Genomic DNA, 27,607 nt, shown 5'->3' with positions numbered 1-27,607 from the left:
TACCTCCTCCACAAGGGCATTGTGAGGGATAATTAATTAATGTTCATATAACACTATGCAAAGCATCTCATAGTCTAGCAAACAATTGGTAAGAGCCCTTGTAGGCACCGATAGCATTGCAGACACCCATGAATTCAGAGGGTCCAGTTAACATAGTGTAGGAACAGGTTCTGGTTCAGTGTGGGATGCTGCTGCTGCCTTTCCGGGATGTGCTGTGAAATTCCATGTAAGGGGAGAGGGATGCGGGGAGGCTCTTTGTTTCCTGCTTTGCCTTTGGATAGTTGGGCTAATTCTAACTATCAGTCCCGCGTTTAGTAGGTGCAGAGGGACACTGCGCTTCTCCCTGTAGCTGTTTAACTATGCCAGACAGGTAAGTAGAAAAGACAGCTGCCAACGAGAAGAGCTAGACTGGCTTGGAAATGTGTGGCTGTGATTTGGACCCTCGTCATACCCACGTACTTTGTCACTGAGATAGGGTAACCCATGGTAACTGAATTCCTAGCAGTACAGGGACCAAGTGCCTCCCCTCCCAACAGCTCTATAAAAAGGGTCTGTCAAAGGAACCCCACAGGCTGCTGCCTATCAGCACAGACAAGAAAGAAAACTTAGACAGTGAGAGAGAAGCAGGGACCAGAGAGGAAGTGCCAGCATGGCTTCTGCTTTCAGACTTCAGTGCCACTGCATCCTGATCTTCTTGGCAGCCCTCAAGGGGGAAACCAGATACCTAGAGGTGAGCAATGCAACTGACACCTATCACAGCTCATCACACCTTCTCCTGCCTTCTTCCAACTTGCAGTTCCAGGTTTAGGGCATTCTGTCTGTCTCCTCTACCCCTCCCACTCCCTTCCAAATCCTTAGGCGCAGACTAGAGGTAACATTAAGGGCAGCAGTTCCTCTCCCCCATTTCCCCAGCTAGTGCGCCTTTCCGCAGCCTGCTGGCATTTTGGCTAAGGGATTGAGAGACTCACCGTGTATCTGGATTGCTCGCTCTCCCTCTCCAGCTCTGGTCCCCTGTGGAGCTGGTTGCCTTAGACCGCGACAGGCAGGAAGTTTCAGACAAAGCTTTGCCTGTGCTGGCCCATCTCAGGAGGAGGGCGGGAGGCCATTCTCTGACACCTGTTTCAGGGGGGTACAGGCCGAGGGAGGGGGGGGGGCTGCTGCCATCAGCCCATTTCACCTTGGCCCAGGCTCTTCTTGCCCAAGTGTTTCTTTCCCCAGGCGAGGGGTGCTGGTGAGGACGAGCCCTTTCTGCTCCTCAGCGCAGACCTGAAGCGGGAATTGTCAGGCAGGCAGCTCTACCATCGGGCGCTCAGTGAGTTTCTTCGCTTCTCGGCTAAGGGGGAGCCCCGGTGAGAGCTCAGAGCGGGGGCTCGGGACTGGGGATCCGGGGGGGGAGGGGGCTGAGGGTGCGTTTCTTGGCCAAGGCGTAGGGGATCCGGGGTGAGAACTCAGACACGTGGGATCTGGGCTCAACAGGACGCTCCTGGCTGAAGGGAGTGGGAGATGGGATGGGCAGCCTGGACCCCTGGCACGGAGGTCTAAGCCCGAGCAGCCTCCGACTCCCCCCAGCTCAGTTCTCCCCGGGGGGGCGTCCGGGGGTGTCTTTCTGCAGCACGGTCTGAGCACCGCTCCCCGCAGGGTCTGGGCGCGGGTCTCCCTGCGGGGAGCGGTGCTCAGATGCAGTCTGTCTCTCCAGGATGCATCGACATGCTGAGCGTGGAGGGGCAGTTCACCTTCACCGCCGAGCAGCCCCAGCTGCACTGTGCCGCTTTTTTCATAGGAGACCCTGAGGAGCTCATCACAATAGACTACGACTTCGTCCATATTGACTGCCAAGGGGGAGATTTCCTGAAGGTAGGAGGCTGGCAGCTCCTGGTGATGATACTCGTGTCCTCCGTATACTAGCCAGGCGCAAGGCATTGCATTTATGGGTGTGGGGGGATGGAGGGGAAATGTGTGTGCGTGTGATGTATATTTTAGGGGTTTAAAAAGTAACTGCCATTGGTACTTGTGCTCCTAAATCCCGTAGGCGTTTCTGAAACTCTCCCCCTGTAAAATCTGATCGTGATGCAGGCGGAGTTCCTTGCTAAACTGCAGTGCAAACGTTTCAGAACTTTCACAGAGGACCCCCGGCTATTTCGTCCTCCCCGTTTTCATGTGATGGGTTTAAAAGAGAAGCCCCGTTACTCTCTTAGCCTCATTTCATCAGTGTTGCTTTGTTGTTGCTTTTGTAACACGATGAATCACACGAATGCTGTTGATATTACTGTAGCTCTCAGAGGATTTCCACTGCACAGGCATTTCTTTAGCTTTAGTTTACTGATGAGGGGCTTGGTCCATTCTTTCTTTTAAATGGCTCCAATGGAGCTTTTCACGGCGTTCTCTTTAAACAGAATGAACTTCATGACTCATGGTCAATTATATTCCAGAACGAAGAAAACGTCACTGGAAAACTCTGAGTTCAATGGCCTTACACCAGGGAGAAACTTTCACCCAGTACTTAATTCAGTTAATGAGACCAGGGGAGGCTTCAAAGTACCAGTGTCGTGACCTCATGGTGCCCCCCAATCTTAACATGGGAGAGGGCTATACACCTGCAGATTCCATCCTTCCCGGCAGGGGTCTGGGGATGAGGAGAGGAAATAAGGAGGAGGTGTGGAATGAACCAAGCCATGCCTTGGACTTTTGACTTCCCCGTGGAAATACAGATCCCTGCTGTATTACTCTTTTGTAGTCTCTCCCACCTTGGGATTTCCACAGGTGTCACATTGCCAGTGACAGGTTTCAGAGTAGTAGCCGTGTTAGTCTGTATCCACAAAAAGAACAGGAGTACTTGTGGCACCTTAGAGACTAACAAATTGCCAGTGAGTGATACTAGGGGAGAAGCGATACTGGGGACCTCCTGTGGAGTCATGGCATTTGACACCGGACCTTTTCTAGGGACAGAAAAATTCAGACAGAACTTCACTAGGGGCCTTCGTGGATTTTCCTGCAACCTACGCTCTGAGTTTCACAATTCTTACAAACAGCCTTACTTGCTTATATTCTAACACCCACATGTAGCCACTTGATCAGGATTTGCTGCTCTAGAAGATCTGGGGCCTGATCCTTGGGTAAGAAAGCCTTTCCCCATAAGCATAAGGATTCCTCACTAAACATTTGCAGGATCTGGCCCTTAGCGTCTAAGAGCTCTACATGAAGACCACTGAAGCATGTAATGGCTTGCTGAGTAAAAGCAATGAGAAGACAAGTGAATCAGCGCTCAAAGGGTAGTTGCTCAGTTAAGCTAATTGCAGTGCAGGTACTTCATTTGTTCTGGCTCTGAAAACAGTATTCTCACAAAGTTTCTCAGAACACTGTAAGGGCAAATTTGATGCCAGGGTTACTGTCATGTTCTTTCATGGTCAGCACAAGCCTCAGAGTGAGATGAGACGGAAATGTAGCCCAGTTGGTTCCAGGATGAGAAAAAGACAAAGTGGATGAGGTAATATTTTTTTATTGGATCAACTTCTGTTGGTGAAAGGTACAAGCTCTGGAGTTTCACAGAGCTCTTCTTCAGGTCTGGGGAAGGTTAACAGCATGCCTAAGCTAAATACAAGTTGGGACACTCTGGGTACCTTCCCCAAACCTGAAGAAGAGCTCTATGAAGCTCCAAAATTTGTACCCTTGGTCCAATAAAAGATATTACCTCACCTACCATGTCTCCCTCATTAAAAGGAAAGGCACAGAAAGGAAAAGGTCTGACCTAGCACAAGCAGTAATACTGGCAGGAATTCTTCACTGAAGATTTATCATACTGATTTTTCAAGCTGAAGTGCCAGGGCTCAGGAATGTCTTCTATCCAATTAAAAATGAGCATTAAAACATTTCAAGTGGAAAAAGGCAGAGGCAAAGTAATTAATAGTTAGAGGTTGAGATGGTGACATGTTTGACGCTGATGCTAGATGAGGTCAGTCAAAAGCTTGGCTTAGTAATAATGGAACAGTAATAATAATAATAATAATAATAATAAAATGATAGTTTTAAACCATGGGATTCTCACTCCATCTTCTCTTCATTAAATACAACCAACATTACCCCAGGAAAAGTAAAGCCTAAACATAAAATACATACATTTATCTTCTATGCATTGACTGAAACACCAGCAGTTACTTTCTTTTAACCACAGAGAATATAGAAACACAGATTATTCTAATTTCATTGGTGGTTTTGGACTAAACACCTGGTGTCAAAAAAACAACAGATCCACTACTAGTTGAGGCTGTTTGGCATTTCTGAGTTAGGATTATAATGCAAGATCTACCTGTAGAAATTACCAAGAAGATGATAGCTAATATAAGCATTATTTTTTAGGTACATAAGATATGACGAGCACTGAGCAAGACACAACATGAGAATGAGAGCGAAGCAGGTGGCAAATTGGGATTATTGCTACTCATTGGCGAAGGACCGCTCATACAGCTAGCATATTATTTTTGTTAGCTCATCCCACCATCCACTTGTTTCACTCACCCACCTGTTCTGTGTTATCTGTTTAGATTGTAAACTCTTTGGGTCAGGGAATGTCTACTTCTTAGTATCTGTGCAGTGCCTAGCACAATGAGACCTGATCTGGCTGACTCCTCTGTGGCTACCATAATATAAATGTAAATAATATGAACACATGGTACATGTCCCTGAAGTATAAATAGGACCTTATCATCTAAGGACATCATTCTGAAAACCTTTATTCATGGAAGCAGTCATCTACTCGCAAGTAGAGTTTGCAGGATAGAACTCTATATGATCTTAAAATACTTAGTCACTCTCTGACCTAGAATACAGCTGCATTTCTGTGCCTTTGATGTGGGACCAATACCTCCCCATAGGTATTGGGGAGGTATTGTTAAATTGAACAACAAGAAAGGTTGTTAAATTGCTGATAAGGCTGCACAAGTGGCTTTCTTCCCAGCACAACCAACGAAAACCAAGGTGATCACCAGGTAAAACAGCATCAGAATCCCAACCAGATTCCATTCACAGATCTTTCTCCTAGAAGTATAGCATGCTCAAATGCATTTACAGACTCCTCATTTCCATGAACAACCTTTCACCTCCAACACACAACCACCCACAACACAGCACACACTCAGTTCCTCAGAATCTCACTCAAACTTTCCAGGCTTGTTGGACTGAAACTCTGGCTGTCAAACCTTCACAGGTAATTGGAAGGCTGTTTGGGACGAGGGGGAAGGTGAGATGGATTCAGCAAGTGTGAGGGATTGGTAAGGGCATAGCTATGGAACCAGAGAGAAAGACGTTGTAGCAGGGCTCTAGAAGCAGAGAGATAGGATGTACAGAGGGTGGGGAGCAGCATCAGGCAGGACAGCAAAGCCAGACAGGAAGCTTCAGAGAATGGATGTTGACTGTGAAGATGCATTGTTCTGTCAGTTGCCACCATGCAAAATATAATGTTATCTTTCAGCATCTTTTAACATTGATCTCCCATGAGATCTGATATTATTTCCAGGAGCACAAAGCATTATGAGATGTATCAAGTCCATAAGCACTGCCTTCAAAGGCATAGGAGTCTGAAAAACACAAGACCCTCTGTAAAAATGTCAGGAAGGATTGGTTTTTAATCCCTTTAATGTTTAAACATGAGGGGGAGGGGTTGAATTCTGCCAAGGATTTGTAAAATACAAGTTTGTATTCCTTATTGAAGTGGCATCATTGTGGGAAAAATCAATGTGAAGTTTCATGTTTCAGAGTTGGTTATTCAAAACCATCTAGGGGAGTTAGGAGCTCATTAAAAATAAATGGGTCCTGTGTTACTAATTCCCTTATGTGCTTTTGAAAATCTCACCCTCAAACTCCACCTTTAGAGGAAAACTCTAAAGTGGAGCCTTTCTTACATCTTTTACACTCTGTAATCTTTGACACGTCTGGAGACTGCTGACAGAATGGTAACAAACCTGAGCTGTTCTTTGAATCACTGAACCCCTGTAGGTGTTTGATGGCTGGATACTCAAAGGTGAGAAATTTCCTAGTTCTTTGGACCATCCTCTCCCTACTTCAGAAAGATATATAGATTTTTGTGACAGCGGCAACATCCGAAGGAGCATCAGGTCATCCCAGAATGTGGCAATGATCTTCTTCAGGATTCATGAACCTGGGAATGGATTTACATTTACAATAAAGAAAAATGCCAACCTCTTCCGTAAGTCTGATTTTCATATTGCCACTTGGATTGTCAGATGGACTACATTTGGATTAGGAACCAAAAAGAACCAATTATTATGAACCAGTACAGTTGAAAAGAAGCTGATAAACTTAAAACCACTCTCTCTGAAATCGTTTTCAAGTCTTCAGTAAATCGATAGACATAGAGGACCAGATTCCTAGCTGCTGTAAAGTGACATCGCTCAATGGAGCTATGACAATTTATACCAGCTGAGGACCTGATTCAGAAATTACTGATATAGGCTAAACTTGTGTCTCACATTGAGAGAGAGAGTCAGTGAAATATGAGAGATTTTTTTAAGAATGCTTGCTATATGTAAGAGCCAAGGAATTTTTATTTCAAAGAAGATTTGTTCAATCGATAATGTTAATATATCCAATAAGAGTAATTGGTATTACTTTAAAGATCATAAATTTGGCAAATAACTAGAGCTGGGTAGGCAATGAGAAAAAATATTCAAATATGTTATTTGAAATATGTGGTGAATTTTGCCAAATTATTCGATGGCTGTCTGTTCAAATGATTTGCACAGGTCAATTAACTGACCAAATAAAAAATATTTACTCAAAACACAGCACAAAATTCAGCAAACAATTTATTTGACAAGTACTATTCGACTCAGTCCAGATACTAGTCATTTGATAAACATACTAGCTCAGAGTGCAATTCGGCCACCCTTACCCACACTGAATATGCTCTACTTTTTATTATAGACCCAAACCATCCTGTGCATGGGAGGAAACTCAGAGGAAGGAATTCTCTGTGAGGCTCCCCCATGGAAAGAGAGGGTTTAATCTCCTCCCTCCCCCTATGAAAGGCTGTGGGGGCTGGTGCCGCTTCTCTGCAGCATGGCTCCTCTGGAGCCTGCCCCTGCCTGTGACTGCTCTGAGGAAATGACAATACAACACCCAGGGCCAGGATAGGGGGAAACCTGTATTCCCCGGTTCCACTCACTTTCTCTTCAGCCCATCCTGTCTCCTGCTCCGCAGGGTGGACCCTGAACCAGATCGTGGGTCCCCTGCAGGATCGAGAAGGGTGGGAGGTGAGCTGCACACAGCGGGTTCTGTGTGGATCTAGGGGCAATGTCTGAGCCATACATTAGAATAAATCCTCTTTAAAGGTGAAAGATTCCTTGGAATGAAAATATAGGCTCTTAAATATGGCAGGAGCAAGTGTGCTAAAAACAATTGCAGCTCTGCACCATTGAGACACAAGGTAAACTGCCACTGAATCTATCAATTTAATGAAGATTTTAAAATAAAACCAGTATTCATCCTCTCTTGTTTCAATGGGATCCATTTCAGTGTGAGTAAGTTGGGGCAGAACATGGCTATCAATGAATGTTTTAGTAGTTATATAATGTAAGATAATAGCTAGGGGACTTCTTGTAATATTTAGCTTATTATTCAATACTGACCAAGAGCTAGGTCTTAATCCCTAAGAAACCCCTGCTCCTGTGCAGAGCCTCACTGAAGTCAATTGGACTCTATGAAGATACAAGAGTCAACCCAGGCAGAGTCAGTTGCAGCATCAGGTCTAAGGCTACATCTACACTGCAGTCAGGGGAATGATTTGCAGCTTGTGTAGATGTACCCGCACTACCTTTAATCTAACCAGTTTGCTAAAAATAGCAGTGAGGATGTGGTGGTGCAGGCTTCAATGAGGGCTAGCAATGCAAGGATGTACCTGGGGAGGGCAGGCAGGCTTGTATGTCCCACAAGTATAGCTAAGCCCTGGTCTATGCTACAAACTTATGTTGATATAATTACATCACGAAGGGGTGTGGAAAATCCACACGTCTGAGCGACATAGTTATACTGATCTAACTCCTGATCAGGAGGGCGTCTCTCATAGACATAGCTACAACCTCTCTGGGAGACAGAGTACCTACGCCAATGGGAGAAGCTCTTCCGTCGACATAGGTAGTGTCTTTACTAAGCACTACAGCACTGTAAGTGTAGACAAGCCCTAAACCACAAGCCTTCACATCTTCACTGCTATTTTTAGCAAACTAGCTAGATTAAAGGTAGTATAGATAATCTACAAAACCTTCTAATTACACCCCCAGCTACAGTGTAGATGTAGTCTAAAATACTCAGCTAAAAGGAGTTTCTTCAAGTTCTTTGGCATGTGATATTACGTTCTGAGTGATATGCTGGCAATTGCTAGAGAACAATGCCATGTACTAGCCAAAGGAAATGCTGAGGGAATCTCTTTTCAGCATTCTATTTATAATAAAATGAATTGTTCTTTGATAGCATCCATTATTTGAGAAAATGGGACACAGTGAAGAGGGCAGACTGGCCTATGTTGGGAGTGTAATGACACAGCATGCAGGCCAGATTCTGTTCATGATTACACCAGCTGTAAATCAGAATAACTCTGCTGAAGTCAGCAGAGGTCCTAGAGAGCAGAATCTGGCCCTGTGAGTTTGGCCTGTGAGCTGCAATTACATCAAAAGTGTCTAGAACACAGTTGGATGTCTACATCTTTGCTGTATGCAGATTGTGACTACTGTCCAAATAATTATGCTGTATCTTTTTCCTGTGCTAAAGCTTGCAATGTCATCTCTCAGACCCCTACTGGAAGGTTTACCATGGTAATTCCTCATCAGCACAGAAACTGCAGTTTTTCCATAATCTATCCAGTGGTGATAAAAATATCTGACCTTATACTGGGACATTTAAATAGCCTCCATTTAAAGGTGAGTTGTTTGTTTGTGTCATAGTAAGTTACTGTCTTCAGCTGGAAGAGGTTATACAGAGTATCATTTGTATATTTACTATTATTAATATGGTGAGTGCCCTTATATGTGCTAGGCATCTCATAAGAAACCAAGGGCTTCTGCTCAAAAGAGCATGCAATCTACATTGACACAAGTAGTGATGGTCCTAAACAGGCAAAAGGGTAACACATATTGTGTGGTTATGGGTGTGTTTAGAATGACAGACATTAAAAGCAGGAATCTGTTTACAATGGACCCAGTCCCATGAGGTGCTGAGAACTCTCTGCCCCTTCTTATTTCAGTAGGAGGGGAGGGGACCTGTTAACTTGCAGAATTGGACCTGGGGTGGTTTGAAATCTATGGAAATGGTATAAAATTAGTACCTTGAGTTGAGCCGGGGAAACTCTGCTGACTGGCTTCCTCTGAAGATCATAGAACCCATTTGGACCACAACAGGCAGGGCCGGCTCCAGGCACCAGCTTCTCAAGCAGGTGCTTGGGGCGGCCGCTCCGGAGAGGGGCGGCAGGTCCAGGTATTCGGCGGCAATTCGGCGGACGGTCCCTCACTCCGCCTGGGAGTGAAGGACCTCCCGCCGAATTGCCGCCACAGATCACGATCGCGGCTTTTTTTGTGTGTGTGTTTTGTTTTGGCTGCTTGGGGCGGCCAAAACCCTGGAGCCGGCCCTTCCCAAGAAGACCCATTTATAATTTAAGCCCATTAATACAGCAGGAGGGAGACCCAGAGCAAGCAAAGAGACCCTCCAAATCCATGGAGAGGCAAGCAGGTTCTTCCACAGCTCAGCCATGGAGGAGCTTAAGATGATTACACACACACAATCTAACGATGAACAGCTGTTAGTTCTAAAGGGTGCCAAGAACAGGAGGAACACCCACAGCTGCAAAGAACCTTTCCCTCCCATAACATGCAGACTATGGGGAGGAGTGGGGCAGATTTCTTTGTCCTAGGGGGTGCTTCTCCTGTCTTGGCTCCCTTGCAGAACTACCAGCTGATAATCTTCAAGTTGTGCAACCTCTTTATGCTCTTCCATCACAGAGCTGTGGAGGAACCTGCTTGCCTCTCCATGAATTTGGAGGGACTCTTTGCTTCTCTGGAGCTCCCTAGTGCCACAGTAATGGGCTTGTAAGGGTGATGTCATAGCCTCAGGATATGTCTCCACTGCAATTAGACACCTGTGGCTGGCCTGTGCCAGCTGACTCGGGCTCAGGCTGCAGGGCTGTTTAATTGTTGTGTAGATATTTGGGCTCGGGCTGTGGGACCCTCCCACTTTGCAGGATCTTAGAGCCCGGGCTCCTGCCTGAGCCCAAGTGTCTACACTGCAATTAAACAGCCCTTTAGCCTGAGTCCCGTGAGCCTGAGCCAGCTGGCACAGGCCAGCCATGGGTGACTAATTGCAGCTGGACATACTCTTAAGAGATATGGAGATGGGGTCTGACAGCCACCTGGGCTGGGGCTGGGTTTTGTCAGACACATAGATGCTATGTGATGGCCATTGAGGGGCTCCTTTGCCCACAGGTTTTCAATAGTGTTCCATACCTATGGAGTCAGCCTGAGGCAAGGGGCCTGGGTTCTGTCCAGCTTCATGATGTCAAGCACCATAGGGCCAAGATTTGGCTGTAAACAATGTATGGGAAAGAACAGCAAATGATTAAAGCTAAGGTATTGAATTTCATGCAGATAACAGCAATGTTCAGTCTGTGGAGTTTGAAGTATAATTTTAACCACTTCATAAATTCTCATCATATATTGATTATACCATTGCTGTTTCATCAAAACTCATCATATATTGATTATACCATTGCTGTTTTGTTTGTGGCACAGAGATAGTTTAATTTAAAAAATAGAACATTTATGGGAGCCTGGGTGATTCAGTAGATAAACTGCATATCTTAAATCTTTGAGGATCCAGCTCAAACCAGTACCCATGTATCACCTTGCCTTACTGTCCCTCCTTGCATGGATTTACATGGTTGTCTCTGACCAAGGAGAGAGAGTGTTCCCCCAAACACAGTTCTTAGGTTATTGCCAGGGCAAAAAACCCGCAATAAATGTAGGTCTCCTAAGTGAAAAAACAGAGTTTGCCCATTATAAACTAGCTGAAAATGCCTGTGGATCCGATCCTGCCAACAGGTGCACACCTCTTTTGTCCCACCAGGAGTCCCATTTGTCTCACTGAAGTCTCTGGGCCTCCAATCACATAAATGGTGGCAGAAGTTGCCTAGAAATGTAATTTGCACCAATTTGGCATAGGGCAAAATGAGTGTGACAATCATTAACAGCAGACGTGGGATTGTAACAGGAAAAATAATAGTGGCAACTAACTGAGCACAGCTCTTACCATGGGTTGAAGTAGTAGAATGGGAGTCGGTATAAGGTAATGCTGGCAGTCAGCATTAAATCACAGAAGAAAATCTTCGCAGTTTTCCAAGACACTAAAGCTGCAGAAAGAGATTCTCCCCAGCTCCCTCAGTCCATGGAAACCAAAATGTACTGAGGGGCTTCCCCAGGATTGCAGGGAGGGGACTCTTGTGTTGGCTCCAAAATCCTCTTTCACTCTGTCCCAGTGGATTTTAGGTCTGCTAAAATGGGGTTTCTCTTCCTTTCACAATGCTCCCTACTTGGGAAAAATGGAGGGGGAATGTTGTGCTCTCCTGATATTTTCATTGTAAGTGAACTTAGTGAACAACATAGCCTGGTTAGTTGTCACACTGACAACTACCTAGAAATGTAATGCGATGCTGAAACAGAGTGGGGCGCGCACTCTCTCTCTCAACATTGAAATGAAACATTTTTTTGAACATTTCATTTGAACCCAAACAATTTTTTTGACTTTTCAGTTTGAAAACAAAAAATTGTTTTCAGGGTCTACTTGAAACATTTTAAATTTTTTTATTTTTCATAATTGCCAGTGAACCAAAAAGTCAGTTATTTGCACAGCTCTGTGTGTCTATGTGGAATTTATAGTTAGGATTATATTAGCAGCAAAAATTAATTGACTAAACTTTGCAAAGGTAATATATTTCAGCGCCACAGCTATAGTATCTTACTGCTTTTGATAGGATGATTTGGTTTGCTAGAACCAATGTGATCCAAAACCATAATTGGGTACTCCTATTGGCAAAATCCATCTACAGGTTACTTGTATGGTCTCTTAAGGAAATTTAATTTGCTAACTTCAAATTAGAGCATTAAACAGGCCAAAAGTGGCCTGATTTTTACAGGAGAGCCCACAACTCCCATTGACTTCAGTGATATCTAAATGGCTGTTTAATTTATTAAGTATATTCAAAATGTATCTTCTGTCTCTGTCTTTATAGAAACCATCAACAGGCTGTGCAGGAGTGGGAGATTTTGTGGAGCTGTTGGGTGGAACTGGATTAGACCCCTCCAAGATGTTCCCTCTAGCTGATCTGTGCCAATCTTTTCATGGTTCTGGTGAGATCTTCTTTTGTTTAAATTTGTGCATGAGGAAATAATTAATTAGCAATAGAGTACAGCAGAAATCTGATTTCCTGGTAGGTTTGGGTATTTCATATGGAGCAGAACCTGAGAATCAAAGCTGTTAAGAGTGCAGCCAGTGTGTTTAGGTTTCCTGTATCACAGCCCTCAGATGGAGAACCTAAGGACAGACTAGAAACCACAGCAGGGTTAAGCTTCAATTTAAAAACAACAACTCATTCTTATTACAGATAGTCTATAAGGCCTGCAACACAAGGATGTTCCTAGCAACCATGATAAGGTCAAAACAGGGCAGGCAAGTTCTGAGTGGAGGGGGAGGAGTACTTCGTATGTTACTCAAAGTCCCAAGTACTGCGATGTGATTAAGCAATTTTTTGGTCTGGTGACTGAACCGAAAAATCGAATATATCTATATCTATCTATCTATCTATCTATTATAATTTCAAGGTGACTCAAAAGCAAAATGTTTAAAATATTTTGGAAAACCAAAGTAGTTAAAAAAATATACATTTCAGGTCAAACAAAATATTTTGTCCAACCCAAAATGAAATGTTTAATATTTGAGGGTGTTTTTTAATACCTTTTTAAACCTTTTTTATACCTTTGATTTAAAATACAAAACAAAAAGTCATTTTGAAATTGAATACTTAAAATGTGAAATTAAAAACATCAAAACAAAACATTTTGATTTTTTCAGATTTTGTTCGGTAAATTCAGTATAAACTAGCTAAATGTTTCGGTCGACCTGAATCTACATTTTTTGATGAAAAAGTTTTGTCCTAAAAATTTCACCCAGCTCTAGTTCCAAGAGCCTTCTCTTCCTTTGGAAAGGAAAAAATGTACTGCTTACATAATTTCCTCTAACATGCAGGATGTTAGAGAAGCTCTAAATTAGCATAACTCAAGCTTTTCAGGCTGATGACCTGTTATTCAAAGTAAAAAGTTTTTGCAGTCTCCTTATATTTACTATAAAAGAAAGAGTAAAAATGTATGTGGGACAATAATAAGCCTATATAATGTACTTTTGTGGATATGTGATTCGAGAGGTTGACAGAAAACTCTTGATCGTGACGAGTAAGGGTGTACGGGGCAGTGAGATTTTCTTTGCTTTAGATTGTAATTCAGCAGCTCGTGACATCTCCTCCGACCCCCAATTGCCTTTCATGATCCATCTTTGAGGTCACAACCCACCATTTGAGAAAAACTGCTCTATACCATAGCAAGCAGAATTAAAGTCTCAGACAAAAAAAAAATGTTACTGAGCCTACGCTGAGTGCTCCTATGAGGTAATATTGTTTCCAAGGCAGCTTTTGAATAGTGTGAAATAGTGCTCCAGTTAATGAGAGAAAGGGAAATCATACAATACTATATTGTCAGGATGAATCTGAAGGGTTGGGAGGTCAGTGGATTCAGGCTCCCTCCAAATACAAAAGGCCACTTTGAGTTCTTGAAATGGTTTACAAAGGTTAATGCCAAACTCCTCCTTGGGCAGCTCATCACAAAGCAGGGTTTAATAACAGGCTCAATCAGCTCTGACAAGGTTTGGGGCCTGATGCCACTCCTAATGCATATTTGGAAAACACAGGTATATGGAGAGATACAGCAGAATAATTGGAGAAGCAATGAGAAAGATAGAGCTCATTACTGTGGGACCTCCATATTGAGAAGTTCCACTGACTTCAGTGAGGACTCTGAGTGCACAGAGGACTTAACAGGATGAAGATTAAGGAGTGAAGGGGAGAGAAGCAGAGGAAGAAAAAAGAGAGAGGCAGAAGGTACAATAGAACACAGGGGAAAAGGAAATGGAGAAAGAGTGGGAGCAAGTGTAGAAAAAGTGTGAGGATGGAAGAAATGAGGACAGGTGAGAGAATGGGAAAAGAGATGAGCAACAACATAAATCAGGACCAGACTCCAAAGAGAAACTGCTGAGCTCCAGTTCATTTGCAAATTTGACACCATCAGATCAGGATTAAACAAAGACTGTGAATGGCTATCCAACTACAGAAGCAGTTTCTCCTCCCTTGGTGTTCACACCTCAACTGCTAGCAGAGCACCTCACCCTCCCTGATTGAACTAACCTCGTTATCTCCATACTGATTTATACCTGCCTCTGGAAATTTCCATTACTTGCATCTGAAGAAGTGAGGTTCTTACCCACGAAAGCTTATGCTCCCAATACTTCTGTTAGTCTTAAAGATGCCACAGGACCCTTTGTTGCTTTTTAACATAAATCCTATAGAACTGACTTGAAGCAGGATGGATTAGTTTCAGCATAATGTGCTGCTATGAAGCTTTAGGAACAATCGTCACATCTTAGAGCTCAGGTTCATCCTAAAAAGGACATGTTTGGGCTCTGAAAAAGGGATAGCACAAAGATGTATATTTCAAAGGTGACGCATTGAGGAAGGAAGGCACAAGGGATATGTCTGCACTGCCTTTTGATATGAGGGAAGGTTAATAGTAAGGAAAATGTCACATTCCCTCATTGGTAAGTTTAAGATTCTGACAGATATTTTTAGTAAAAGTCAGGAACAGGTCATGGGCAGTAAACAAAGATTCACAGAAGCCCATGACCTGTCCCTGACTTTTACTAAAAATACCTGGGGGAGGGGGATGACAGAGCACTGCCGAGGCTTGCAGCTGCTCCAGACCTGCCACTGCTCCTGTGGTAGGGGCTGACCCAACCCCAGCCTCTGCTCCGGCAGCCCTGCCCCAGAAGTAGTCACGGAGGTCCCAGAAAGTCATGGAATCCATGATGTCCATGACAGAATCGTATCCTTACTCATTGGTAATGCAACATGGAAACACAGATCTCTTGATGCCTCTTAACCAATGGGGTGGAATAACCATGTAAATAATCAGCTATCCATAGAAATGTAGGGCTGGAAGTAACCTCAAGAGGTTGTATAGTCCATCCACCCCACACTGAGGCAGGACTAAATAAACCTAGACCATCCTTGACAGGTGTTTGTCTAACCTGTTCTTAAAAACCTCCAGTGCTGGGGCTTTCACAACCTCCCTTGGTAACCTATTCCAGAGCATAGCTACCCTTCTAGTTAGAAAGTTTTTCCTAATATCTAACCCAAATCTCTCTTGCTGCAGATTAAGCTGATTACGTCTTGTCCTACCTTCAGTGGACATGGAGAACAATTGATCACTGTCCTCTTTATAACAGCCATTAACATATTTGAAGACTGTTATCAGGTCCCCTTTCAGTCTTCTTTTCACAAGACTAAACATGGCCTTTTTTTTAACCTTTCCTCTACAGGTCAGGTTTTCTAAACCTTTTATTATTTTTATTGCTCTCCTCTGGACTCTGCAATTTGCCAAAATCTTTTTTAAAGTATGACACCTAAAACCAGGCACAATATTCCAGATGAGGCCTCACCACTGCTGAGTATAGTGGGACAGTTACCTTCTGTGTCTTACAGAAGGGGGGAAGGGATAGCTCAGTGGTTTGAGCATTGGCCTGCTAAACCCAGCATTGTGAGTTCAATCCTTGAGGGGGCCACTTGGGGATCTGGGGCAAAATCAGTACTTGGTCTTGCTAGTGAAGGCAGGGGGCTGGACTCAATGACCTTTCAAGGTCCCTTCCAGTTCTAGGAAATGGGATATCTCCATTATTTAAAAAAAAGACACTCCTGTTAATACATCAGTCTTTTTCACAATGGCATCTCATTGTTGACTCATATTCAATTTGTGATTCACTATAACCTCCAGATCTTTTTCTCCAGTACTACTGCCTAGCCCATTATTTCCCATTAGTATTTGTGCATTTGACTTTTCCTTCTCAAGTGCCATGCTTTGCATTAGTCTTTATTAAATTTCATCTTGTTGATTTCAGACCAATTCTCCAAGTTACCAAGTCATTTTGAATTCCAATCTTGTCCTCCAAAGTGCTTGCAACCCCACACAGCTTGCTGTCGTTCAGAAATTTTATAAGCATACTTTCCACTCAGTTATCCAAATCATTAATGAAAATATTGAATAGTACCAGACCCAGGACTGACTTCTGTAGGACACAATTGGACACCTTCTCACAGTTTGATAGCAAATCTTTGATAACTACACTTTGACTATGATTTTTCAACCAATTGTGTACCCATTTTATAGTAATTTCATCTAGACCACATTTCCCTAGTTTGCTTATGAGAATGTCATATGGGACTGTGTCAAAACCCTTACTAAAATCAAGATATATCACGTCTATTGCTTTCTTCCTATCCACTAGGCCAATAACTGTCAAAGAAGGAAATTAGGTTAGTTTGACATGATTTGTTTTTGGGCTATTCCTTATAACCCTATTATTCTTTAGGTGTTTACAAACTGATTAATAATTTGTTCCAGCTTCTTTCTAGGTATTGGATTTAGGCAGATTGATCCATAATTCCTCTTATTAAAGATAAATTCATCTTCCCCCAGTGCGTGCCCCTGCCCTTTTACTTTGTTGTAATGAAAAGAGGCAGGATTGAAGTAGACATCTGTTTCGATACTCCCCCATTAATTGTGTTACTGTGCACATTGTACTCTCATCCTGAATTCTCCTATGGAGTGTTGTCTTAAGAAAATGCGATTAATGTGAGTGTTCCCCATTTGGGCATGCTGTACTGTACTAGAATTTAAACACACTTTTTACATTAGGAGGAATCTTCTTGGTGTTGCCACCTAAAAACTGTCATTCTTTCAATAGGAAATATTTCACAAATGGTTTATTAATGACACCTCCATGGTCGGGAATGGTTTCCTTTAAATATTATCATCAATGGCATTTAACATTCATATACATTTCAGGGTATAGAAATAGAAAGGGAACAGGTGGAAATAACGTATGGAATTAGTATTAGTAAATAGAACATTTGGTGAAATGGTCAAACCATTTAAAAATTAATATAAAAATACAAAATTTTATTTTTTAATTTTGTTAATATTTAACTTGTATTCATTCAGTAGTGTCATCATTCTACAGTCAGTTGGGTGAAAAGTTCATCATAGTGAGAAAGTTACTATATAAGAATGGATACTTTCAACTATATATTTAGGCATGTTATACTATAAAAGTGAGGTATTTGTATTTAGTAATTCCTAACATAATGTAAAACCCTATCTTTTCATTGATTAGCTCAAATGAAGATTGGCTGTGACAATACTGTACTACGAATGGTGTCCAGTGGCAAGCATATTAATCGTGTGTCATTTGAGTATCACCAGCTTGACCAATATGAATTGGAAAACAGAAAGGAGAATAGCATTGAGGAGTTCTGCTTCCCTAGTATTTGAGAAACCATTCAAAGCATTTTCACGCTGCTAGCAAAAATATGGTCTTGGTTGATAAAAAATGTACTTTTAATTTTAACTAACTAGTATTATCAAACTTTCTATGGCATAAGCATCCTTATCTTTTTCATATTAAACAGCTGTTCCCATGACCAATCAGGAAAAATGACCTAATGTGTTAATCTTTCTATTTATCATAATACTGTTTTTTGTGTGCAATATTTAGGTTCCTTTATTGTATCCAAAATTAATAAAGAGAACAGATGACTATGTTCCCAATATAATTATTAATTCAAAAGGACATAGGCGAAAATCCTCTGTGTAGCTAGTTTGAGCACGCATAAAAACTACAAATTAATATCAAATTCAATTAGCAACTTTATCTTTTTATATCAGATGCACGCACAAAAAGAAAAAACTATGGTGGAATGCACATCAGTTTTATAATAGAAAATTCATTATTAGTATGTGCAAAGATTGCTTATTTATTACTATAAATGTACTATTATTTATTTCTAATTACTTGTTTTTAATAAAAACATTTGTAGCATGGAAACTTTTCCTTACACAAGTCCAAACATGAATAAATACATTCAAAGTGTTGGCAAAATTTTATGTTGCATTTGTTCGAGAAGCTGTTTAACTCTCTGGTTAACTTTGTAAATCTTGTGCAGTTTTGTTGGAAATGATAATCTTGGACATCTGTCACGGTAAAACTGGACCATTAAAGTAACATTATGGCCACAAATTCGGTTTGCACTGTTGCATACCCATATGAAGACTTACAATAAGCACTGATTTAATAGTTAATTAAAAACCTTAAACAGTAAAGATAATTAAGTGGGCACTATTAGGAAAGTGTGGGTATAAGTACCTATAAATACAGGTATTTTTGTCCCTGGACCTTTACCTACCCATAAGAGGGGAATGTTGTGTTAGCACTCCAAGTACAGCTTCCAGAAGGGTAACAGTATATTGAAATATCAGCATTACACAAATGATCCTACCTTAGAAAAATAAGGCTCCATCTCAAGTGTATCTCAGGAGCACTTCTCGATTGATTCTTCACATCTTTGAAATTATTGCTGCTAAATTTAGGCCTTGGTGACATGGCTGAGATTTTTAATACTGGGTCCCTAAAATTAGGCTCCTATATCCATATTCAGGCACCTAAACAAATGTCCTGATTTTCAGAACTACCAACCACTCATCTGCTCCCACTGAAATCAGTGGCAGTTGCTAGGGCCTCAGCATCTCTGAAAACTGACACTTCTGTAGGAGCCTAACTTTGGGGACCCTGTTCTGAACCTATAAAATCTGTTGTGGGTTGGGTGAATCATCATTGAAACAGGTGGGTGTAACCACTACCCCTCACTTAAGATAGCGATAAGAAACAGTTAGGCTCCTTTATGAAATAACAGGAGTTTTCGTCCTAAACACAGGTACACGCAGTGCCTTAACCAAAAACACATGTGAGTCTGCACAGGAATTAGAATGATGTGGGTAGAGGGTTTATAGCTGGGTTTTGTTTTGTGGGACCGTGCATTTCTGTGTGAGAGAAGACAGAAGCAAGCAGAAAGCCAAGCTGACGGTAACAGAAATGCTGGTAATGTGGCTCTGAGAGAAAACTTTTGGGGCACAGAATGCTGGCTGGGAAGGCAGGCTTGGAATAGGAAGCAAAGAAACTTTCTCCTACTATTTGTTCCTACAGTATTCAGGGAGACAGGATTTTGTGTATAGTCTTTGTAAATAAACAAGATTGCATCAAAGAAAATACCTGTCTCTATCATCAATTTCTCCTTCTAGTGGAAACAACCTGCAGGGCCCTGCACTTCAGCTATCTGTGTGTGTGAAAAAGGGGTAACAGTAAAATTATCTTTTTGGAACCAGATCATGACACCCTCTTCAGAATCTGTTACAAAAACCATGCTTGAGAGGTGTTCACACAGCCGTTTCTTTCTCACAGTGCAATCACATTATGTGTGTGTGTGTGAGAGACACCCATCATGCTTTGTATCAGTGTATCCCAGGAAAATCTAAAATGCTATACTCTAGCAGCAGAAGGGGATAGAGGGCCTACTGTCTGCTGCTTCTTACATTATGCAGTAGTTTATATCCATGCCAAGCGAAGGCAGTGTTCTAACATCAGCATGAGTGGAAAGTGTCTGAGCTGATGGTACTTTACACCCTCCTTTGCAAGCATGTAAATGGCTATACAAGCTGCAAGGCAATGAAGTGCCTAAGGGGTGTATCCAGAGGACCTAGAAGCTGTATGCACAGTGGCACCAGCAACATATAGGGCAATGCACTTTAATATGCCATGCTATATAGATAGGCTAGGAGGACCAGTCAGCCCAGTTACACAGCACAGTAGAAGATTCTACATAGCAAGGAGACAACCATGTGTTGCACTGACCACAGACAAGAGTGACATATGGCTATTCATGTGCTTACTAACCATGGCAGTTATACAGCATGTGGACACAATCAATGTGAAGAACGAGCCATAATAGCTAGCCCAGGCACCATCCTTTGCTGCAGTCACCAGAACATCTTGCCACCTTATGAACAAGAACGCTACTGCTCACTGTTTCAGCATTTGTAATGTTTTGGTATGAAGTCTAAATTGACACCCTGGGATTGTAAATGTTGCTTACAGTGCAGTAGTGATATATTCTCGTACTGCAAGTGCTGTTTTATTACTGAGCCAATGTTAAGAGTGCACATTACTTTTCTCTAGTCCAGGGGTAGGCAACCTTTCAGAAGCGGTGTGCCGAGTCTTCATTTATTCTCTTTAATTTAAGGTTTCGCGTGCCGGTAATACATGTTCATGTTTTTTAGAAGGTCTCTCTCTATAAGTCTATATTATATAACTAAACTATTGTTGTAAAGTAAACAAGGTTTTCAAAATGTTTAAGAAGCTTCATTTAAAATTAAATTAAAATGCTGATCTTACTGGTGTTCTGTTCACCTAGGCCTGCAGTGGCTGAGCAGGGCGACTCGAGGTCAGGGCAGAGGGCTGCGGTGTGTGTGGAGGTGCAGGGCAAAAGGCTGGGTGTTGGGGGGAGGTGCAGGGCAGAGGGCTGGGAGGGTTATGCCCTGTTTCACCCCCTCCCCCAGGCCCATCCCTACCTCTCTCTGCCTCCTCTACGGAGCTGTGTGCAGCCTGCCGCTCTTCCCCCTCCCCCTCGCAAGGGCCATCCCGGCAGGGAGAGGGAGGCGGAGGGGCAGAGGGGCCGGAATGCACCAAGCTGTGGGAAAAAGCGGGGGAGGAGGGAAGCTTGGCTGCCGCAGGACAAGCTTCTGCCTCCTGCCCCCGCAGGGGAGAGCGGTGGGCGGGGGGGCTGAGTGGGGTGGTGGGGGGCCAGGACCCCCCCCCACCGCTCTCCCCTGCCGGGGCAGGAGGCAGAAGTTTGGTCCTGCTGCAGCCAAGCTTCACCCTTCCCCGCTTCTTCCCTCAGCGTGGCGCTTTCCGGCCCCTCCTCCTCCTCCTCTCACCGGCAGGCTGCGTGCCATTCAGAATCGGCTCCCGTGCCGTGTTTGGCGCGCGTGCTGTAGGTTACCAACCCCTTCTCTAGTCCTTGTGACGCTAGTACTGAATAATGGTTGTGTACCTATGTGACAGGATCCCCAGAGTGCAACCTGGGACTGTAGGGCTAGGCCCGGCTCCAGGATTTCTGCTGCCCCAAGCGGAAAAAAAAAAAAAAAAAAGCCGCGGCAGTGCAATTGCTCCGCTCCACTCTTTGGAGGGACCTGCCGCCAAATTGCTGCCGAAGACCCCAGATGTAGGAATGTGTTGCTCCCTAATCACAAGCCTTGAAGAACGGCAAACTGTTCCCTTGGCAATGAGGCAGGAGTGACCTTGTTCTAGCGCCTATGTTTGGGAAACTTATTTGGCTGATTTGATTGTTTCCTCGCAGCTGGCATTCACGCGCTCAAGAGATGGGTTTGTTATCTTATGTGCATGTATACTGCCTGGCCTTTTTATGCGCAGGAATGTAACCACTAAGAAGTGTTGTAAACAAAGTAAGTAAAGAATAAAAGCCCCAGGAAAAGTTCCTGGAGGTAGAGGGGCTTTTCGGCTACCACAGACCTGGCGTTCTGTTTCCTTTCCTGCGTCGTCACCACAGCTGGTGACCCCGACGTGATAACCCCCTACTCACCGGCTGGATATGCCGAGCGCGCCCGCGGCTGTTTGCCGCCCCTTATTCGTGAGTATGGGGGGCGAACTTTCCAGTGCCCAGAAGGAGCACACAAGAGTGTTCAAGATTACACGGCAGCGATCATGCATCGTTGTCCCGGTCGCTCATATTGAGGACCCCCTAAGGGAAATAGATCGCCAGTGCCCCTGGTATCCGGACTGCGGGTCGGTATGGCTTCTTGACTGGAAAACAGGTTGGAAACTTTGAGGGCATAGAGGAAGGAAAGGAGTAAGTAATTATAGGCATGGGGATTTCAAATCCCCAGGATGATAATTGGAATGGTAAAATGTGTATGAGACAGAGTTTTTGTACCAAGGTGCAAAGCTCTCCTTTATTCTGCAGAATAAAGCAACTCCTTATCCCTGTCTGGCTGTTATTGGCTCTCAGCTAGGTGGACCCGATATTTCGGTAACAGTTTCTGGTGACTCCGCCGGGACTCTCCTGGCTCGGACATTGGACTCCGGACGGCTGCGGCGAACTGGGAACGGCGCCAACGGGGTGTTTCGCCCCTTTTCTCTGCTTCACCGCAGCCCCTGGGGTTCGTGCTCCGATAAGGTGAGTCCTAATAGGATAAGGAGACACTCTCTGGTAAAACCCTCTAAGGATAGCTCTTTGAATTATATGTTAAGTAAATGGCCTTTACCCGGTGTTCAAAAAGAAATAGTTACACCTTGTGTAGAAATTGATGTGGCTAGTGTTGTGGAAATTGAATTGTGGAGAACATGTGCAGTATATATTGTAGTAGAGGTATAAGAAATGCAAACCTACCAATATAGGTTGTGTTGTCTTGTTCAGATCACTGTGTGTTTGAAAGCAGGAGTTAGAAGTAAAAGGCAATCAAAAGTCCGGGAAAGTTAATTGTGTCCCTTTTTAAGTAAGAATCTTTAAGCCGTGGATAGCTTTGGATCTGGAAGCAAGCCAGAAAGCATCTGTATTAATGCAATTTTCTAACTAATAAGGTAGTAGCCACTGAAACCTGGGCTGCATATGAAACAAATACAAGGAAATATGTGGTAATTCCTCTGTTTTGCCTAAAATCAACAAGAGTATGTGTAATAAAGTAAATATTTTAAGTAATGACTGACTGCCCAGAAGGGGTAGACCTCGGTTCTTTTGTCTTTCAGATCATCAGAGAAAATGGATGCCAGCTGAATAGCATTCGATGTACCATGCATTTACTGGTACAATAGGAATTATTTTTGTGTTCTTTGTCCTGTCTTGTGATGTTTGTCTTGTGGCCAGAATTGTTGGATTTAATATTTTCATAGGACAGTCTAGCTCAAATTTAAATAGAAGGGTTAAATCAAAAAGCAGATACTTGTTTTATTCAACTTGGAATACAAAGTGTTTGGATAAATCAGGAAAATGTGATATACTAAAGTCTGATATATTTGCTTAAGTAAGAAAAAGAAACTTCATTGGCCAGATTTTTTAATTGAAAAATTGTTGTTAAAATTTGCATACCAACAGTCTTTGGAAACAAGGACATGGAAGGTTAACCCACTCCCCATATTGCCCATGGGATCCTTCTGGCTACCTCAGATTTCTAGCCAGAGGGCTGGGGAGGGAGGAAAGCGATTGGACACCAGAGGTTGTACCAAGTGGACTCCTCAAAAGTGGGTGTGCTTGACCCGGTTTGTTGCTCCAAAGCTCTGTAATAAAGTTATTTTACTGGAAGAGTGGACATGGCATACATTGAATAATAAGACTAATGTACTGTATAATGGCAATGTGTATGCGTTCATTGTTGGAAAAAAGTGTATAAGTGAAGAGTGAAAGTTTCCTTTGTAGGTTAAAAGAAGCCGAGAAAGGGAGAAGAGGAAAAAGCACGGAATGAGTTAACTGAGGAAAAAATAGCTAGCAAGCTCAGTCCAAAGATAAGACCTGGCTGACAGCCACGAAAAGGGGGGGCCTGAATGTGCCCAAGCAACTGAGATCTGCAAAACACTGCCAGGCACTAATGAAATGTGTTAGTTTTTTTTTTTTCACAGATAAAAGAAGTGCTACCCAAAGACCCTAGCAGCCCTGCCATTTATTGAAACAAGGAAACTGAGTCTATGTAAAGTCCATCAACGAAAGACTGCTTTGGCTCCACACTGGAAAGGCCCTTTCCAAGTCCTGTTAACCACCAACACTGCTGTGAAGTGCCAAGGACTGCCCACCTGGACCCATGCTTCTCACTGCAAAAAGACCCCTCCACCTGGAGAGGATTCTCCAGCTGCTAATCAGCCTATTTCTCCTGCTAGCTCTGCTGTGCCTCCTGGACAGCAGGGAAGGAGAACAAGGTGAAGTGCTAGTAACCTCTCCCTTGTCCACTGACAGACCTACTGTGCCTCTAGATTTTTCTAGAAGAAGCAAAACCATTACAGGGTGATGTGCTAGTAACCTCTCCCCTGTATGATGCTAAACCACACTGTTTCAAGAGAAGAGAAGAAGGAACACTTGCTTAATTGAAACCACAAAGTCCAGGGATTCCTGACTACAAGAGACATTAAGAACTGACCCTGGTGAAGAAACAAAAAATTATACACTGGCAGGAAGAAACTTGTGGAACCCATTCTTGGGAACGTGGTATTGATTAGATTTTAAGGTTTATTCTACAGGCTGCGCCCTGTGTTTTGGATAAGTCCTTCAGCATGTATTGCCCCCCCAATTAGATTTTAAATGATAAGTACCAAAAGCACCTTGTTGCTATTGCCCCTGCCATCTCCTCCATCACACTATTACCCCTGTAACACATCCAAATACAGACAATGCTATATATTTGATAAAACCAATGGCCAAGGCCTTCACACTTTAGTGACCAGCGAACCCCAAGAATTAATAATTGCAATTGATGGGCTCTATAGCGAATGTTCCTGGAATTTGCACTGTGTTAAATGAGAGAGGCCCTTATTGTTATTTAGTCACCCAATTAGTGAACCATTGAACGAAAACCCCGATACAGGCTGGAGTTGGTGAGTTACATGTTATCTCCGCCCTTAGTTCAATAACCCAGAAGTTGCTAACAGAGATGGTATTGAATATCACTGAGGCTGGGAAGGCATTGCAGTGGGATCTAGCATGTTCAGACATTCAGGATTTCCGGAATGACTAGCTAATGGCCATTCGAAATGATCTAGAGCATCAGGCTTGGCCCACTGCCCTTACAGACACATCAGGAGTACCATCTGATCTGTGGCATGAAGACATACTTGGAGACTTTCTGGGTGGAAGTGCGGACGTTCTCAATGCTCCTTCCAAGCATATGGACCGGTTGAGGGGGTGTGGGCTCCCACATACCGAATCCTGCCGGGTCCATAGGGAGGATGCATGTGGGATTGGGTAATTTACCAAGACATCTGGGAAATTAGACTACCTGGTATGCCCAATTGATTTTAGTAAGTGCTCCGGAGATTACATCTGACATTTGGATGGGGTTAGGGAGTCAATGGACATTTTGGCCGTTAGGACCCCCACAGCTTCAGTGTATCCGTAAACTGAAGCCAGGAGAAGTTGTCACTGTTCATGATTGCGATTGCTGGGAGGGTAGGGGACAAAGAACTACCCTGACAGGACACTTACTCTTTTAAGCTAATGATAGTTGTGTGTATGTTAAAGCCTCCACATTGCAAGACATACATTTTAATCTCATTACCACTGCAGGCAATCATATTATTTACTGGCCTGCAGATAGAGTTTTTTAAGTAGCCCTTAGGTTCCAGATACCCTTTAATTGGACTAGTTTAGTACTTGATAGATTTCAGAATTTGTTTTCACTGTTACCAGAGATTCAGAAAATCTCTGAAGTACAAGGGCAAATTCACATGCTTCAAAATATATATTAAGTTGAAAAGTATGCTTTCCAGACAGCTTATAGAGTATCCATTTTATGTACTAAGTAGGATGTATTGTGCTTTATGATTAAGATTGTACAACAGCCCCATTATATTATTGCTATGGGAATGTTATTGCTTGTGTTGCTATTAGTTAGCTTAGGATTATGTTATCATTGTTGTAAAAGACGTAATAATAGTAATACCTTTCGTGTTTATGCTAATCATGCATTGTCATTACATCCAATCAGAACCCCTAAGATTGAAGCATCTGATGTAGAATTTGAAGTCCAGGGCTTAATGCAAATAGAGATTTAAGAATGTTTGTTGTACTAGAAGTACAAAAAGGGGGGGGGGTCGTGGAAGCAGAGAAAGAACTGTCAGAAAAGAACTGCTATGCATGACAGTTTGTTAGCAAGAGTCAGGCTAACTGTAATCCTGATAACGCGAGATTTGTAGAAGCGAGGATTGTGTGAGGCGGGTGAGAAAGTACTGTGTGAGAAGTTATTGTGACCTTGTATAGATAAGGTGTAGAAGACCTTGTGTAGATAAGGTCTAGAAAATATTGTATGTTGGCAAGAGTCAAAACAAGTAAGGAATTAAGATATCAAGATGGCCTATGTATAACAAAATGCAGCTGTCCCTCATTATTTTTGTAATGAAAGGTATAAATGCAAGGTTTGTTAAGTACCTGCCTTGTTCCTGTTTGCAAACCATTCAATTTGCAATAATAGAGTATTGATTAGGTATAGCTTTATACCCCCTTTGTAGCAAATTATGCTAATAATACTTGTGCCAAAGTAGTTAATTGTTTTACTTACAAACCCCATGGGGGGTGTTTGGCAACTGGTCAAGCCTTATGGGATTGGCGTTTTGCTTTGCTGTTTTGTTTAGTGTATACCCAATCTAGTGGCATTGTGTATGCTACCCTGCGAGAGCGCTTTGTTTAAACACCGCATCTATAAAATAAAATAGGGGGGGATGTAGGAATGTGTTGCTCCCTAATCACAAGCCTTGAAGAACGGCAAACTGTTCCCTTGGCAATGAGGCAGGAGTGACCTTGTTCTAGCGCCTATGTTTGGGAAACTTATTTGGCTGATTTGATTGTTTCCTCGCAGCTGGCATTCACGCGCTCAAGAGATGGGTTTGTTATCTTATGTGCATGTATACTGCCTGGCCTTTTTATGCGCAGGAATGTAACCACTAAGAAGTGTTGTAAACAAAGTAAGTAAAGAATAAAAGCCCCAGGAAAAGTTCCTGGAGGTAGAGGGGCTTTTCGGCTACCACAGACCTGGCGTTCTGTTTCCTTTCCTGCGTCGTCACCACACCCAGACATGCCGCCCCAATAGCGTCCGGAGTGCCGCCCCTTGGTACTGGCCGCCCCAAGCACCTGCTTCTTTAGCTGGTGCCTGGACTGGCTCTGTGTACGGCCACTGTGCCCCCTTAACTTGCTAATCTTCGTTGTCTCTTACAATGTCTTACTGGTGACAAGCAGCAAACCCCTCCAGGTGCTGTTACCACTCAGTATATCCACATGTGGAGCCCCACATCCAGCTAGATTGCATGAATGCTCCCGGAGCCACTCACGAATCACACAGAGCACAGGTTCTCAAACTGTGGTCCACGAGCTCCATTCAGGTGGTCCACGGAGAGTTCCCTCTAAGGTGTATGTCTGGGTGGCTGTACACGAGAGAATGAATCTAATTAGTGGAGCCGCACAGGCGTGGCTCCACTAATTAGGTGTCGGGACCCTGGAGAAGACACACATGTAAGGTGAGGTGGCGGCCTTGGGGGAAATAGGGGGTAGGTGGGAGGGGGAAGTGGGGTGAGAAGAAGGGGTGGGGAGAATTTGGGACTTGCAGGGCTGCGGTGGCCAGAGAAAGAGGCAACT

At 43.2% G+C, this 27,607-nt stretch overlaps 1 protein-coding gene across 2 annotated transcripts; it reads left to right on the top strand.

The window, feature by feature from the left end:
* Positions 1-504: 504 nt before the first annotated feature.
* Positions 505-26,063, top strand: CRHBP (corticotropin releasing hormone binding protein). Of its 2 annotated transcripts, none has more exons than XM_005288292.5 (7): positions 505-730; positions 1,219-1,312; positions 1,697-1,854; positions 5,989-6,199; positions 8,779-8,927; positions 12,284-12,401; positions 17,545-18,309. In XM_005288292.5, exons 1-7 carry the CDS (start codon positions 650-652, stop codon positions 17,700-17,702), a joined length of 969 nt encoding a protein of 322 aa, XP_005288349.1. In that variant the 5' UTR covers positions 505-649; the 3' UTR covers positions 17,703-18,309. The 2 variants fall into 2 exon arrangements, with proteins under 2 accessions (XP_005288349.1, XP_065455145.1); XM_065599073.1 differs by lacking the exon at positions 17,545-18,309 and adding an exon at positions 23,893-26,063 and having other exon boundaries at positions 570-730.
* The last annotated feature ends 1,544 nt before the right edge of the window (positions 26,064-27,607 follow it).

The sequence above is a fragment of the Chrysemys picta genome, chromosome 6 (genome assembly GCF_011386835.1).
Source record: "Chrysemys picta bellii isolate R12L10 chromosome 6, ASM1138683v2, whole genome shotgun sequence".
Classification (NCBI taxonomy): domain Eukaryota; kingdom Metazoa; phylum Chordata; order Testudines; family Emydidae; genus Chrysemys; species Chrysemys picta.
The sequence above is the reverse complement of the archived record's forward strand: the minus strand, read 5'-3'. Positions and strand labels throughout refer to the sequence as shown.

What these genes read in the sequence shown, in the direction of transcription:
- CRHBP (XM_005288292.5), top strand. Translation starts at nt 650, where the DNA reads ATGGCTTCTGCTTTCAGACTTCAGTGCCACTGCATCCTGATCTTCTTG. An exon ending in AAGGGGGAGATTTCCTGAAG is followed by an intron (nt 1,855 to 5,988) that starts GTAGGAGGCTGG and finishes GAACCCCTGTAG; the next exon opens with GTGTTTGATGGCTGGATACT. An exon ending in GAAAAATGCCAACCTCTTCC is followed by an intron (nt 6,200 to 8,778) that starts GTAAGTCTGATT and finishes CCTGTGCTAAAG; the next exon opens with CTTGCAATGTCATCTCTCAG.